The sequence below is a fragment of the Macaca fascicularis genome, chromosome 12, assembly GCF_037993035.2.
Source record: "Macaca fascicularis isolate 582-1 chromosome 12, T2T-MFA8v1.1".
Classification (NCBI taxonomy): Eukaryota; Metazoa; Chordata; class Mammalia; order Primates; family Cercopithecidae; genus Macaca; species Macaca fascicularis.
Genome location: NC_088386.1, coordinates 91,404,977 through 91,421,504, shown reverse-complemented (window position 1 = coordinate 91,421,504; position 16,528 = coordinate 91,404,977). Strand labels below are relative to the sequence as shown.

Below are 16,528 nucleotides of genomic sequence, written 5' to 3'. Positions count from 1 at the left end.
TGTAGCAGTTACATTTCTACTTTGTAAAAATACTTCCTCCCCCTTCCAACTCATCCTTCATATGTATGCTCTTGAGATTTTCTTTGGGTTTTATTTACCCTTTTGTATCTGATTTATTTTCTTACAGGAGTTAAGCCCAGAGTCAACACATCCAGATTTCCGAATGTGGCTGACAAGTTACCCATCTCCAAATTTCCCTGTGTCAGTACTGCAGAATGGAGTGAAAATGACCAATGAAGCACCAAAAGGTTTACGGGCTAATATCATTCGATCATACCTCATGGACCCGATCTCTGATCCAGAGTTCTTTGGCAGCTGCAAAAAGCCTGTTAGTAATGGTTAAGTCTTGTTACCTCGGTCCTGTAAAGCAGTTCAAGTGGCCCCTGGTGATCATGGATGTGTGCACTGAGTAAAACTAAAAATTAAATAGGCCTCCCGCACCGCAGTGCAGTAGGTTTTGATAACTGATTATTGACTGTGCTGAAGTCAATTTTATTAATATTTTATTTTAATTTTAGCACCAGCCTCATTCCTGCTCAGCTGAGATCTTATGGGGTGTCATTAATAATGTAGCTTTCTATTTAGAAAGTCAGCTGTAAGACATTCCCAGTACAAATCTGCAAGGTTGGAGAATCTTGTTTCAGGATATTAACTGAGCCTTGTGCTATTTGGAGCCATGTCTCTAAATTAAAACATGAAAATATTTCCTTCATATAACTATAATGAGAGCCAAAATGATTTTACTCCTTGATTGATGGGACTCATAAGGGTCTTTTTTAGCGTCACCAGGCAAGCAGGGAAACCACCCACTGCTTTCATGATTAGAATTGTGTATGTGAATGTCTGTGACCTAAAATTGTTTCACAGCGTTTTGCCATAATTAAAAATGGAAGAGTTTCTTTTTAAGAGGGGTTATGAACCTTCGTAAGTTGTTGCTATTAAAAAGCTCACACACTTGATGTCTGAATTTGTTTTAAATGCACATCAAAAGAAAACATTAAAAATAAAGAAGTACTTTCATTAAACAAAAGTCTTGGGTACTAAAAAAAAAGGGGGGGGGGCCTATATTTAAAAGTAAGTCAAACCACCTCTTAAGCTTCTAAGACCTGCCATAGGACTAGCTTTTGCATTGATTAGGCCCAGAGAGAGCAGGTTACTCCCAGATAGGTGGTGAGGGCATTTCTGCATGTGATGGACTAGACAGAGCCTCTTTGCAAAATTTAACTCAAACCCTCCCTTTCTTCTAGATCAAAAGGTCTCTCCAGCAGTAGTCGCATATAGTGGAGGTCCAGGAATTTATGAAACACAGCCCAAACCAAAACCAAAGTCTCATTAAATGCCAAAGCAGCACATCATAATTTTTGTTTTAACTTTTTATTTGAAAATAATTTTAATCTTACAGAAAAATTACAAGCAAAAAAATAGTACAAGGGCCAGGCATGATGGCTCACACCTGTAATCCCAGTGCCTTGGGAGGCTGAGGCAAGAGGATGGTTTGAGGCCAGGAGTTTGTGGTCAGCCTGGACAATATAGTGAGACCCATAGCTCTATAAAAAATAGAAATAAAAAATTAACCAGGCCTGGTGGCACACACCTATAGTCCAGCTACTCAAGAGGCTGAGGAGGGAGGGAGCCCAGGAGTTTAAGGCTGCAGTGAGCCATGATCACCCCACTGCACTCCAGCCTGGGTGACAGAGCAAGAAGACCCTATTTCTAAATAAACAAATAACAATAGTACAAGGAGCATCCTACACTTTTTACCCATATTCATTTCCTGTTAACATTTTATTCCTTTTGCTTCATCATTTGTGTTTCCTCTCTCTCCCACTTCCCCTCACCATTTCTCCACCGCCCCCACATCAGGTACATGTAAATTAGATAAGTTAGATATATCATGGCCCTTTATCATTACATTTTTTGGTGTAAATTTTGTAAGAATAGGGATATTATCTTATTCTGGTATAGTTATTACTTTTAGTAAGTTTAAGAAGGATACGCTGTTATTTAATCTATCATTTGTGTTTCAGTTTTGTCAGTTGATGCAGTAATGTCCATTAGAGCATTTTCCTGTCCATGACAGCATTGGTTTAGTATTCGTTGCCTCATCTTTTTTAATCTGGCACATTTCCCCAGCCTTTCTTTGTCTTTTATGACATTGATATCTCTGAAGAAGTCATCTCCTCCTTTTTTTTTTAATGTATGTGTGTGTGTATTTTTTTTTTTTTTTTTGTACTTTCAACTTTTATTTTAGATTCAGGGGAAACATTTACAGGTTTGTTACATGGGTGTATTGAGTGATGCTGAGGTTTGGGATATGAATGATCCTGTCACCCAGGTAGTGAGCATAGTACCCAACCATTTTTCAGCCCTTGCCCCCTCACTCCCTTTCCCCTTAGTAGTCTCCAGTCTTGCTTGCTTGCTTGCTTGCTTGCTTGCTTTCTTCCTTTCTTCCTTTCTTCCTTTCTTTCTTCCTTTCTTTCTTTTCTTTCTTTTCTTTCTTTTCTTTCTTTTCTTTCTTTTGAGACAGGGTCTGACTCTATTGCCCAGATTGGAGTGCAGTGGCTCAATCACAGCTCACTGCAACCTCCACCTCTCAGGCTCAAATGATTATCCCACCTCAGCCTCATGAGTAGATGGGACTACACGCACACACCACCACACCTGGCTAATTTTTGTATTTTTTGGCAGAGACGGGGTTTCACCATGTTGGCCGGGCTGGTCTCAAGCACCTGACCTAAGTGGTCTGCCCTCCTTGGCCTCCCAAAGTTCTGGGATTACAGGAATGAGCCACTGCACCTGGCCTATTGTTTCCTTCTTTGTGTCTGTCTTCCCCGATGTTTAGCTCCTACTTATAAGTGAGAAGATGCAGTATTTGGTTTTCTGCTCCTGCATTAACTAGCTTAGGATAATGGCCTCCAGCTGCATCCATGTTGCTGCAAGGAGCATGACTTCATTCTTTTTTATGCCTGCATAGTATGCCACAGTGTATAAGTACTACATTTTCTTAATCCAGTCCACCACTGATATACTCTAAGGTTGATTCCATGTCTTTGCTATTGCAATTAGTGCTGAGAACATATGAGTTCATGTGTCTTTTGAGCAGAATGATTTATCTTCTCTGGATATACACGCAGTAATGGGATTGTTTGGTGGAGTGGTAGTTCTGTTTTAAGTTATTTAAGAAATCTCCAAACTGCTTTCCACAGTGGCTAAATTAATTTACATTCCTACCAACAGTGTATAAGCATTCCCTTTTCTCTGCAGCCTCACCAGCATCCATTGTGTTTTGACTTTTTAGTAACAGCCATTCTGACTGGTATAAGATGGTATCTCATGGTGGTTTTGATTTACATTTCTCTGATGATTAGTGATGTGGAGCACTTTTTTATATGTTTCTTGGCCACTTGTATGTCTTCTTTCAAGAAGTATCTGTTCATGTCTTCTGCCCATTTTAATGGGGTTATTTGTTTATTGCTTGCTAAATTGTTTAAGTTCCTTATAGATTCTGGACATTTTAGACCTTTGTCAGATGCATAGTTTGCAAAATATTTTCTCCCATTCTGAAGGTTATCTTTTTACTCTGTTGATAGTTTCTTTTGCTGTGCAGAAGCTCTTTAGTTTAATTAGGTCCCACTTGTCAATTTTTGTTTTTGTTGCAATTGCTTTTGAGGACTTAGCCAAAAATTATTTTCTAAGGCCAGTTTTGAGAAGGGTATTTCCTCCGTTTTCTTCTAGGATTTTTATAGTTTGAATTTTTACATTTAAGTCTTTAATTCATTTTGAGTTAATTTTTGAATATGGTGAAATGTAGGGATCCAGTTTCATTCTTCTGCATATGGCTAGCCAGCTATCCTAGTACCATTTATTGAATAGGGAGTCTTTTCTCCATTGCTTATTTTTGTCAACTTATTTTGTCAAAGAGTAGGTGGCTGTAGGTGTGCAGCTTTATTTCTGGGTTTGCTATTCTTTTCCATTGGTCTATGTGTCTGTTTTTCTTTTTCTTTTCTTTTCTTTTTTTTTTTTAACCAGTACCATGCTGTTTTGGTTACTGTAACCTTGTAGTATAATTTAAAGTTGGGTAATATGATGACTCTGGTATTGTTCTTTTTGCTTAGGATTGCTTTGGCTATTCAAGCTGTTTTTGGTTCTTTATGAGTTGTAGAATTAGTTTTTTCTAATTCTGTGAAAAATGACATTGATAGTTTGATAAGAATGGTGTTGAGTGTGTATATTGCTTTGGGGTGTATGGCCATTTTAAGAGTATTGATTCTTCCAGTCCATGAGCGTGGAGTTTTTCCATTTGTTTGAGTCACCTGTGATTTCTTTCAGCAGTGTTTTGTGGTTCTCCTTGTAGAGATTTTTCACCTCCTTAGTTAAATGTATTCCTAGGTATTGTGTGGGATGGAAGGCAGCTATTATAAATGGGATTGTGTCCTTGATTTGGTTTTCAGCTTGAACATTATTGGTGTATGGAAATTCTGCTCATTTTTGTACATTGATTTCGTATTCTGAAACTTTACTGAAGTCATTTATCAGTTCTAAGAGTCTTTTGACAGAGTCTTTGGTGTTTTCTAGGTATAGAATCATATTGTCAGCAAAGAGAGAGAAGAGTTTGTCTTCTTCTTTTTCTATTTGGATGTCTTATTTTTTTCTATTGCCTGTTTACTATGGCTAGGACTTCCTCTCTGGTTTTTAATAAATTTCTCATTTTGTTTTTTTTTAATGTTTTCTCATAATTAGATTCAGGTGATTCATTTTTAGCCAAGATATTCCATAGGTGATGCTGTATGCTCAGAGATCACATCTGAAGGCACCTGATGCCATTTGTCCTTCATTGATGATACTAATTCTGATCACCAACACAAAGTATTGCCTTATTTCCTCACTGTATAATAACTGCTTTCCCCTTTGCCACGAATAATCAGTCTGTGGGGGAGATACTTTAGCACCATGAAAATATCCCATTCCTCCTCAAAATCCAGTCCTAACCCAGACTTAGTAATCATTAATGATTCTTACCCGATCCAGTTATTCCTGTGACGATTGTAAAAATATTATTTCCCACCCGCGTGCTCCCTTCCACATTCAACACTTGGCACTCTACTATAAGCGACAGTTCTCCCTTCTCCGCCATTTGTGTATCCATTAATTGGCACAGACTATGAATTCCTAGGCTTTTTTTTCCCCCTCAATGGTACATTAAGTATTTTCATTGCTATACTTGAGTCTTTTGGTGCTCAGATTGTTCCAGAGTTGGTCAATTAGGGCTCGTTCAAACTGCTTCCTCTGTACTTGGTATAGGTTCCATATTTTTTAAAAAAATATTCTATTATCTGATGATTAGTAGCAGTAGTACCTCTTACTTTCTGACATAAGATGTTCCAGGCTCATGGTATACCTATCTTTCCCCAGCTCTGGAATCAGCCAGTTTTCTGAAGAATCCCGTTTCCTTTTAATGGATAATGGCATTAGAGAGCATGGTTTGGGTGTTAGAGGAGCTCATTGCTACTGCATTGTCTGTATTTTCTTGACGCTTTCAGTGGAGAGAACTTAGAAGTATACACATGTACACACATACACAAATGTACAAATATACATGCACACCTACATGCAAATATACAAATATACATACACATGCATGTAGACAAGTTCATGTGCACATAAATACTACATACATATTTTATAAGTGATGAATTCATACTAATGCCTCCAATTTCAGTCACTCTTCTCAGATATCTTTTTTGCTTTTTCTCATTCCATATTTGTATGTCCTTTCTTCTGCAATGAGACGCCTGGCTTTCAACATATCAGCACGTTTACTGATTTGCTCAATTCTCTAATATATTGAAAATAGTCCAGAATTAGCCCAGCATGTTTAACCTCTGTGGTTAAATTTATGCTACTTTTTCTTTTGTCTCCCACTCTCCCTTTCAATTTTATTCTATGAGGGAAACCCTTCCCCTGCTCTTGTATAAGAGGTCATTTCTGTGACTTTTCTGATTACTGTTAGGTAGTAAAGTGTTCTATAGTCATTTTAAATTGCAAAGCCAGCCTTGATTCAAAAACCAAGAAGTGTGATGTAATATATTGATCATTACTTCAACTTTTATTCAAAATCTAGGTTTCCACTTCTCAGTGTCTCACCTTGGGCCTGTAGTTGGTGGAATTCCTGCCCTTGGGGGAAGATGGAGTTGGCATCTTTCTTTGTGTGACTCCTCCTGCACTTGATAGCTGCTGATGCAGACTGCTCAGCAGCAAGTGTGTGTGAGGGTAAGGCTGGGAGAGGCAGAAATTCCTGATGGGGGCTGCTATTGCCTACAGCTCTCTGGACTTGACAAATCTTTTAAAGCTGACTCTTGAGCTCTTTGTGAAATCTCTTGTGAGTGTTTTCATGGGTTCTCCTTCGGCTCCCCTGCTGGACTCCTGTGACTGTGACTCTGTCACCTTTGGCAGTGCCTCTACTTGAGATGGCTGCTCCAAATTCTCCTCAGCTTCTGGTTCTCCAGCACTCCCTTCATACAGGCTCTTACCCTTGGGGTGTCCTCATCCTGTGGCAGAAGTGTTCTTGACCAGGGAACCTTTAAAATGACCCCCAGCTCCCATTCTCAGCCCACACTCCCTGTCTACTCCTTGAGATTCCCACTGGATGGGCCCACTGTAGGAGGAGTGGGCCCATCCTCTCCCTGCTTTCCACCCTGCCCCAACTGCAGGGGACATGTGTCAGCTCTCCATGTGGCCCCATCAATTCCTTCTCACTAACTTGAACTTAGAGGGTAGACCCCACACAACCCTCCCCACTGGGGGTTAGGGGAAGGGGACTCCCAGCATGACAGCTGTTCCCTCCCAGGAAATCTCTTCACAAATCCTCTTTCTAGTTCTATCTTCCCTGTTTCCTATTCTCCTTGTGGGTTTTAGAGATCTCTAATCAGTACGAATTACATCCTTTGACATTTCTCCATGGCGATCTGGGAGCACACATTGGAATTGTTAAGTGTTGCCTTATGATGCTTTAGTAAAGACCTCCAAAATCTGTAACACAGGATTAAGTTAGATGAGCCTCCCATGCTTCCTAAAAACCTGGGGTGCATAGCTATGTGTGCGTAGCTATGTGACCATGTACACAGATAGATATGCTTTGCATGAAGAGCTGTAGAAACATACTTAATTCTGTTATAATTATAATTTGGGATGAATATATCCCTGTGCTATTTACAAGTGAAAATAATTTGCTTTCATTTTAAAATATGGTAAATATAATGCAATATATGAAGAAAATAATGATGTGGCATCATTTCTTCTCATTACAGGAGGAATTCAAGAAATTGCTTTATGGCCTGTGTTTCTTTCATGCTTTGGTACAAGAAAGACGGAAATTTGGACCCCTAGGTTGGAATATTCCTTATGAATTCAATGAGACTGATCTGAGAATCAGTGTACAGCAACTCCACATGTTCCTGAACCAGTATGAGGTATCGTAAAAATCACAGCAAGGACATTACCTATGTTGTTCTTTATCATGCTATAAGTGTGCTACAGTAAGTGGGCACTTCTGATTAATTTCTATTCTTACAAAATGAATAGGAGAGTAGTTCCCAACAGCTTATTAAGTAGTACTTTATTATCCTAGGATATTATAACTGCTATACTAGGTAGTTAGGACATCAGTTTGTCTATTAGAAACCCATGTTATATCATTTATTTTGATTACATAAACACTTTGGGAGATCCAAAAATGATGATAATATACTTATTTTGAAAAGGACTTGAGAAGACTATTAGTCAACCGGGTTCCAAAATGTAAAAAACAAACAGACCAGTTTTCTTCTTTTGTGGAGTATGACTTTATTTTTAGGAAAATGTCATTATACCATTATTCCAAAGTTTGGACCATTTGTAAGGGAAAAAAAATCTATTTAAGCCATTGGTGTTAACCTGGAGTATAGATTCTGGAAAGAAGCCAAAGAGCCTAATCTTGTCACATCAACCATATTTCAGCCTCTCCAATTCTGATGTACTCATACGCACGCAGCATGGCAGTACCCTTTCTCTCTTTGCTACTTATTAATGGGATTTTCGACATGCCTGTACCTTTTAAGAAGCACTTGATAAATAAACCTAAATGTCCTATAAAAATATGAAGCCTTTTTCTGAAAGCTAATCCTCTAAATTTTGGTAATTTTGTTCAAATTTAGTTTGAAATCTATAACTAAATCATTTCATCAATTGAGTATTAAAAAGTTTTAGTTTTTGAAACGTTTAGTAAATTATGACTTTTTAAAAAGGCTTACAAACAGAAAGGCATTGGATTCTATCTCTACAAAAGTAAAGAAGAAACTGAACAAAATAAATACTGAGAGTTCAGATACTGTATCTAACCTTATGTGAAGAATCTTTTATTTGAGCTTCTGTGTTTCATCGGACAAATTCCTGTTCTATAGAATGAATTCAGAAAGCCTTCAATTTTGCAGAATCTAAATTTGACAAAACATTCAAAAGAATCATAAATTTAATGAGCTATTTTCTTGTAGTAACATTTGTGCAAAAAATACACTAATAAGGCAGCAAAAATGCAGTGATACAGAGCCTGAGGAAGTATTTAAGCTATAATTACACTTTTCAATACAAAAAAAAAAAAAAAAAAAAAGGATGAGAAGCTCTTCCATTTAACAGTTTGTTCTGAACACTTGTAGGGTATGTTCTAGTTTAAAATATTATATTCTATAGTGAAGAGTCAGTTAAAAGTATGCAGGTATGCAAGGCTGGTTTATATTACAAATTAAGTTAATGAATTCAAAGGCTGACGAAGAAAAATCACATGATCATATCAATAGATGCAGAAAAAACATCTGAAAAAATCCAACTCATTCATGATTTAAAACAAAACAGAGCAAAACAACAACAACAAGAACAACAACAAAAAAAAACCTCTCAGTAAACTAGGAATGGAGGGGAGCATCCTCAACTTGATTAAACAAATATACAAAAAACCTACAGCTAATTGTACTTAAATGGTGAAAAACTAGAAGTTTTCCCACCAAGATCAGGAACAAGGCAATGATATCCTTTCTCACTGTTGCTTTTTGACATTGTTCTAGAAGTCCTAGTTAATACAAGTCCTAGCTAAACAAGACCCCGTCTTAAAAAAAAACAAAAGAAACAAACGAACAAAAAACAAAAACAAAAATGAAAAAACACAGACTGAGAGAAAATGTTTGCAAAAGACATATCCGATAAAGGACTATTATCCAAAATATCCAACAAACTCTTAAAAGTCAACAATAAGGAAACAAAATACCAGATTTAAAAAGGGGTCAAAGATCTTAACAGACATCTCACTAATACATATATACAATATGACAAATAAGCATATGAAAGATGCTCCCCACATTATATGTCATCAGAGAAATACAAACTAAAACAATGAGAGACCATTACACATCTATTGGAATGACCAAAATCTGGAACATTGACACCACTAAATGCTAACAAGGGTGTGGAGCAGCAGGAACTCTCATTAACTGCTGGTGTGGGTACAGCCACTATGGAAGATACTTTAGCAGTTTCTTATAAAACTAAACTTCCTTTTACCATATGATCCAGCAATCATGCTCCTTTCTATTTTCCCAGTGCAGTTGAAAACTTAGGTCCACACAAAAACCTGCATATAGGCATGTGTAGAGCTTTATTCATAATTGGCAAAACTTGGAAGCAACCAGGTTGTCCTTTAGTAGGTGAATGGATAAACTGTGATACATTCAGACAATGGGATATTATTCCGTGCTAAAAAGAAATGAGCTATTAAGCCATAAAATGACATGGAGGAAACTTAAATGCATATTGCTAAGTGGGAGAATACAGTCTGAAACGGCTATGTAGTCTGTCATTTCAGCTATATGACATTCTGGAAAAGGCAAAATTGTGGAGACAGTAAAATGATTATTGGTTCCCAAGGCTTAGGTAGGAAAGAAAGATGAATAGGTAGAACACAGATAATTTTTATTTAGGGCAGCACAAATATCTATATGATACTATAATGATATATACACAACATTATGAAACTGTCCAAATCCATAGAATGTACAACACCAGGAGTGAACCCTAATGTCAGCTGTGGACTTTGAGTCCTAATGAATGATGTGACAGTGTAGGCTCATCATTTGTAACACATGTGCCACTCTGGTCATGAATGTTGATACTGGAGGAGGCTATGCATGTATGGGGACAAGGGAATATGTGGGAAATCCCTATACCTTTTGCTCCATTTTGCTTTGAGCCTAAAACTATTCTTTAAAAATAGTCTTTAAAAAAAAGTACAAATCAGTGAAAAACTTTGGTTACCTATGAGTGATTTGGAACATTATGCCATGCAAACTAATTTGGTGGTTATTCTATTGTTATTGGTGTGCTTTTTGGAGACTATTTTTGCCTTTTAGAAATATCACTCTTGCAACAGAATGGAGAGTGGATTAGAGAGACTTAGCTGGCAGACTGGTTTTAGGAGATGCTAGGAGTTGAACTGTGTCCCTGTAAAAGACATGTTGAAGTCTTAATCCATGGTAATTCAGAATGTGACATTATTTTGAGATGGGGTCATTGAGGGTATAATTAGTTAAGTTATAATGTGGTCATGTGGGAGTAGGGTGGGCTGTTAAGCTAATATGACTAGTGTCATTATAAAAAGAGAGAAATCTGAACACACACAGAGAGGAAGACAGCCATGTGAAGACAGAGGCAGAGATTGGAGTTGTGCTGCCACAAGCCAAGGAACATCTGGAGCTACAGCTAGAGGAGGCTGGGAAAGATCCTTATAGAGGCTTGAGAGAGAGTGTGGCCCTGCCAGTCCCTTGATTTCAGAGTTGTAGACTCCAGCACTGTTAGAAAATAAATTTCTATTATTTTAAGCCACCTATTGGTGTCATAGGAAAGTAATACAGGAGACTATCATGATAACCCAGGTGGGTAACGATAAGAGCCTAAACGAAATCATTTGAGCAAGATTAGGGAACATGGTAGAGATACAATGGATATGTAGGGGAAATGATTGAAATGACTTAGATATTCAATGGTAAAGGGAGAGGGAGAAGCCTTGGTTGATGTGAGTTTTTTGGTGTGGATTGGTGTTGTTTTCATTCATTAATCCAGACAGGGAATAGAACCAGGCATTAATAGGTATAGAGCAGATGGGTGAGGGGATATCCAGGTAAAAATGTCTTTTAGGCTCTTGGCATATAGATATAAAACTCAAGGGAAGAGAGAGCACAAAATAGAGATTTATAGATTATTCAAGTGTTAGGAGAAGCCTGAAAATAGATTTAAAGGGGAGGCCTTGTGCTGTAGAAAAAGAAGAGAACACAGATTATATGTTGGTGAGCACCAAAAAACATTGGTAGGAGAGAGAACAGAAGACATGGAGGGCAGATGGTGCAGCCAGGAAAAAAACAGGAGTGAGCAATCTGAGTAAATAAAGAGTTTCAAGAATAGTTCATCCTGTTAAATGCTGGAGAGAATAAATTAAGTGCCTGTTGGATTTGTAACAGTAATTTCAAAAGTGTTACATCTCTTTAAATGCTGAACTCCATCTAACTTTCAGGACTTTGCAGAAACAATACAATTTTTTTTTAAAAAAATGGCTAATTTGCACATGTTTTTCTGTGTTTCTTTAATTCATTTATAGTGAAAGAATATGATATTTAAATGTATTAAATAAAAAATGATAAATAGTTATGTGGTACAAGTATGATCTATTTCACTTTCTTCGGGAATCTTTAAATGACATGTTTCACTGACCAAAGTGGTTCCTTCTATTAAATGACAAGTCAGCAAGTGCTTACATTCCTCCAGCATAGTAATTATATGGCCCACTTGACAAAACTGCTATTCTTGAGTCACATATAATCATCAAGAGTTAAAGAGGGATTCTTTGCGGAATGTGGATTCATAGCTCACTTTGATATTATTAAGTCTAATACACTCCTTCTTGAACAATCGACATTAGAAAACGGAAGAGGTATTTGACAAGTGAAGTTAGAATAATTGGTTATTTGCTAAAGTAGATTCTTCATATATAATTTCTGTTGGATCAAAAAAGACTAAATAGAAAAAATTAAAAGTGTAAATGAAGAAAATTTAGGTGGATATATATTATCTACTTGGCAGATGGGCAGTTGCTTTGTCATTCTTGTTTTGGTAGGGGTGTGTGTGTGTGTGTGTGTGTGTGTGTGTGTGTGTGTGTGTGTAAGACCCACCTCTCACCCCTCATTGTGACCCTAACAGATCCCCGAGGCAACCATTTTCACATCCTGGGGCATATGTGCCTGGATATTTTCCTGTTCATATATAGATACACATATATAAACACAATACACACATAATTTTTTCTCAAAAACATTATTATAGTGTACATATTTATCTTCAGCTTACTTTTTTTTTTTTTTTTTACCTACATATGTTGTGGATAACTTTCAAAGTAGATAGAGATCTTCATTTTAATGACCGCTTACACAGCATTTCCCCTTTTTTGATAATTAAGATTTTATTTTCTTTTTGTTTTTTGCTAATTAAGGTTAAAATGAACTTCTTATATAACCATGAACACTAGTTGTTGACTTCAAGCCCTGTTTTCACCTACTCTCTCCCGCTGCTCATTGTCTCAACCCTCTTGTAACAAGGAACAGGGAAGCAATCCAAGCAGCAAACTGCCACTATTTCTAGAAACTTTAGTAATCTACATGCCCACCAACCACCCACCCCTGCGGAAAACACTCCTCAATTTAATTGGCCCTGGATTTGACCGAACTTCTGAGAGAAACAACAGATAGCATTTACCTTATGGACTCTCAGGGGCATGTTGGCCAAGATTAACCCTTATGAAATTCTCCTCCTCCACATCTCATCTGTCTACATCACAAAGCCTTCTCAGGGGCTAGCTGATCCACCTCTACCGCATTTACTACTTATTTGATTTGCATATGAGTTTTCTTACTAAATTTCATTTTCTTATTATATTTCATTTTTATGGGGTGAGGGTCTGTCAACAGCGCAAGCCCAGGCAGTGTGTGTATCTCATCAAACTCCGCTCACATTTGCAGTTGGAAGCTCATAAATGTTCTGCAATGCTTCCTGATTCGATTTGGTTTTTTCACAAGGGCTTTGTCACTGACACGTGTTCTCCTAAATTCACTGCCTTAAGTTCCAGTTCTACCAAATAACAAGCCTTATAATTTCCAGCATCTAATTCAATAAATTTCCCCTCTCTAATCACTACTACTTACCCTAGTGCTACTGTTTCTACTTGAAAGGATTGCTCAAAGTGGAATCACTAGAATGTTGGATCTATGCACTTTAGATTTTAGTAGGTAACTGTAAGGAGGACATAGAAAGCACAAAAATGATGAAAACATTCTCAAGAGATTACTATATTTTAGTATAAAAAATATATTTTTTGAAATATATATATATTTTGAGACAGAGTCTTGCCCTATTGCCCAGGCTGGAGTGCAATGGCATGATCTCGGCTCACTGCAACCTCCGCCTCCAAGGTTCAAGCGATTCTTATTTCTCAGCCTCCTGAGTAGCTGGGGTTACAGGTGCGTGCCACCACATCCAGCTAATTTTTGTATTTTTAGTAGAGATGGGGTTTCACCATGTTGGCCAGGCTGTTATCAAACTCCTGACCTCAAGTGATCCACCTGCCTCGGCCTCCCAAAGTGCTGGGATTACAAGTATGAGCCACCGCGCCTGGCCTAGCATAAAATATTTTAAAATATTGCTATATTAAAATATTATAAACTTTGTAGAAGTAAAAGATAAATAAAAATGGATAAAGTATTTAAAATTTTGTCTGAAAGACTGATTCAATCTTTACAAAGAGCTTTTGAATAAGAAAAAGAAGATAATCATTCAAATTAGAAAAACATAAAAGATCAGAGTGAATAATTTATAAAATAAAGAATACAAACGGTGAATAAGAATTTTGAAAGTGCCAATGTCAAAATCAGAATTAAAAATAATTATATTGTTTTATTGTCAGTTTTTTTCCTAAATGATAATACTCTGTTTTCTTGAGAGTAGTGAAAAATAGAATTTTCTCTACTGCTGGTGGGTGTGTAAATATTTATGCTCAGGATAAAATAAATTGCAATGTGAAAAATCAACACCATTGCATTAATGTTAAAAATTCTATATACTAAAGAACATAATAAAATACTTTTTAAAACTAAGTAGAAAAATTATTTCCACAAATTTGAAAAGTAAGTCAGTTTATAAAAGAGTATATACAAAGAAGTACTATTAAAACTTTAATAGGGCAGGATGCAGTGGTTCATGCCTGTAATCCCAGCACTTTGGGAGGCTGAGACAGTGGATTGCCTGAGCCCAGGAGTTCGAGGCCAGCCTGGGCAACATGGTGAAACCCCACCATTACATAAAGTACAAAAATTAGCCGGGCATGGTGGCATATGCCTGAAGTCTCAGCTATTTGAGAGGCTGAGGTAGGAGGATCTCTTTAACCCTGGAAGTGGAGACAGTGAGCCCTGATCATACCGCTGCACTCCAACCTGGGTGATAGAGCAAGACTCTGACTCAAAAAACAAAAAACTAACAACAACAACAAAAACCTACAATACTTTAATAGGAAAAATAGATAGGAGGCTAGTTTAAAAAGAACAACAAATGTATTAAACATATGAAATAATTGTGGACCTCACTGTTACTCTAGAAATGCAAATTAAAATAATATTATTGACCTACCATATTAGCAAAGATTTAAAGACTGGCTGCTACAAATGCTTCAGCTTTTTGGAAAAGCAGACTGGTAACGTTTATAAATTGCTTTTTATAAGCTTCTTTCTTTGGAAAGAAAATAGTAATTTCCTTTTCAGGAATCTAGACTGAAGAATCATTAGAAATTTTAAGAAATGTGTATTTAATGAACAAAATTCAGCACATTAAAAAATTAGAAGCAACAAAAGTGTTTAATATTAGAAAACAGCTATTGAAATAGTATTTTCAAAGAATGTTTTATGAAATTGTAAAAGAAATCATGTAAGAATTTGTGAAAAAAAGTATACAGTTTGGCCGGGCTCTGTGGCTCATGCCTGTGATCTCAGCACTTTAGGAGGCCAAGGTGGGCAGATCAGGAGGTCAGGAAATCGAGACCATCTTGGCTAACACAGTGAAATTCTGTCTCTACTAAAAATGTAAAAAATTAGCCGGGCATGGTGGCGGGCTCCTGTAGTCCCAGCTACTCAGGAGGCTGTAGCAGGAGAATCGCTTGAACCCAGGAGGTGGAAGTTGCAGTGAGCCGAGATCGTGCCATTGCACTCCAACCTGGGCAAAAAGAGTGAAACTCCATCTCAAAAAGAAAAAAAGTGTACAATTATATATATATTATATGATTCAAATTGTCAAATATATATGGATATTGAAAGGTGGTGAAGTAACACTGCTGATCTCTGAGTTTTATATATATTATATGTGTGTATATATATATATATTTGTTTTGTTTTGTTTTGTTTTGTTTTCAGACAGACTCTTGCTCTGTCATCCAGGCTGGAGAGTAGTGGCACGATTATCGTTCACTGCAGCTTCGATCCTCCTACCTCAGCCCTATCCCTAGTTGGGACTATAGGCATGTGCTACCATACCCGGTTAATTTTTTTTTTTTTTTTTTGGTAGGGACAGGGTCTCCCCATGTTGCCCAGACTGTTCTCAAACTACTGGGCTCAAGTGATTCTCCCGCCTTGGCCTCTCGAAGTGCTGGGATTACAAGTGTGAGCCACCATGCCCAGCCCTCTGAATTATACTGTATCTGCTTTGCATGTTACTGAGCTGTACAAAGTTTTCACAGATGACATTATGATCTAATTCATTTGTATCTGGCACACAGTGTTGAAATAATTTTGGTTGAATAGACAATAAATTCACAAGTTAATAGAGGAGTTCCATTGTCAGCATTGACTGGATGGAAATAAAAAGCCAGAAAAGAAGTGAACGGCCCTGGGAAACATGGAAACAATTAGCAGGGAAGCATACTAAGGGAAGTTGTGTTAATGCGAACTTTTTGTAAGATGTTTGATTTAATAATAGGAAAAAACAAGAAACACGATTCTGTATAACATGCTACTGATAACTGGTTGACCAACACGCGCTCTCTATTTTAGGAACTGCCGTATGAGGCTCTCCGGTACATGACCGGCGAATGCAATTATGGAGGCAGAGTGACTGATGACTGGGACCGGCGCACGCTGCGCAGCATTCTAAACAAATTCTTCAATCCCGAATTAGTTGAAAATTCAGACTATAAATTCGACTCAAGTGGCATCTATTTTGTTCCTCCTTCTGGTGATGTAAGTATGCCCTTCAAAAAAACTAAAAGCAGTAAGACATGAAATTATTTTGGTAGTGATGATATTTTTCAAATGGTGATTTTGCTGCAGGCCTTGCTTTTTGTTACCCTTGTCTGTGCTTTCTTCAGTCATATGGGATAAAACAAAGCTCATGCTATAGGTGGAGTTAGTACTGTATAGGT

General features: G+C 37.3%; 1 protein-coding gene across 1 annotated transcript in view; it reads left to right on the top strand.

The window, feature by feature from the left end:
* Positions 1-16,528, top strand: part of DNAH7 (dynein axonemal heavy chain 7) — a 340,485-nt gene that overhangs the window by 289,473 nt on the left and 34,484 nt on the right. Inside the window, exons 57-59 of the mRNA XM_005573795.5 lie at positions 128-328; positions 7,308-7,469; positions 16,161-16,346. Of these exons, the coding sequence (XP_005573852.2) occupies positions 128-328; positions 7,308-7,469; positions 16,161-16,346 (549 nt within the window). The remainder of the gene's footprint in view (positions 1-127; positions 329-7,307; positions 7,470-16,160; positions 16,347-16,528) is intronic.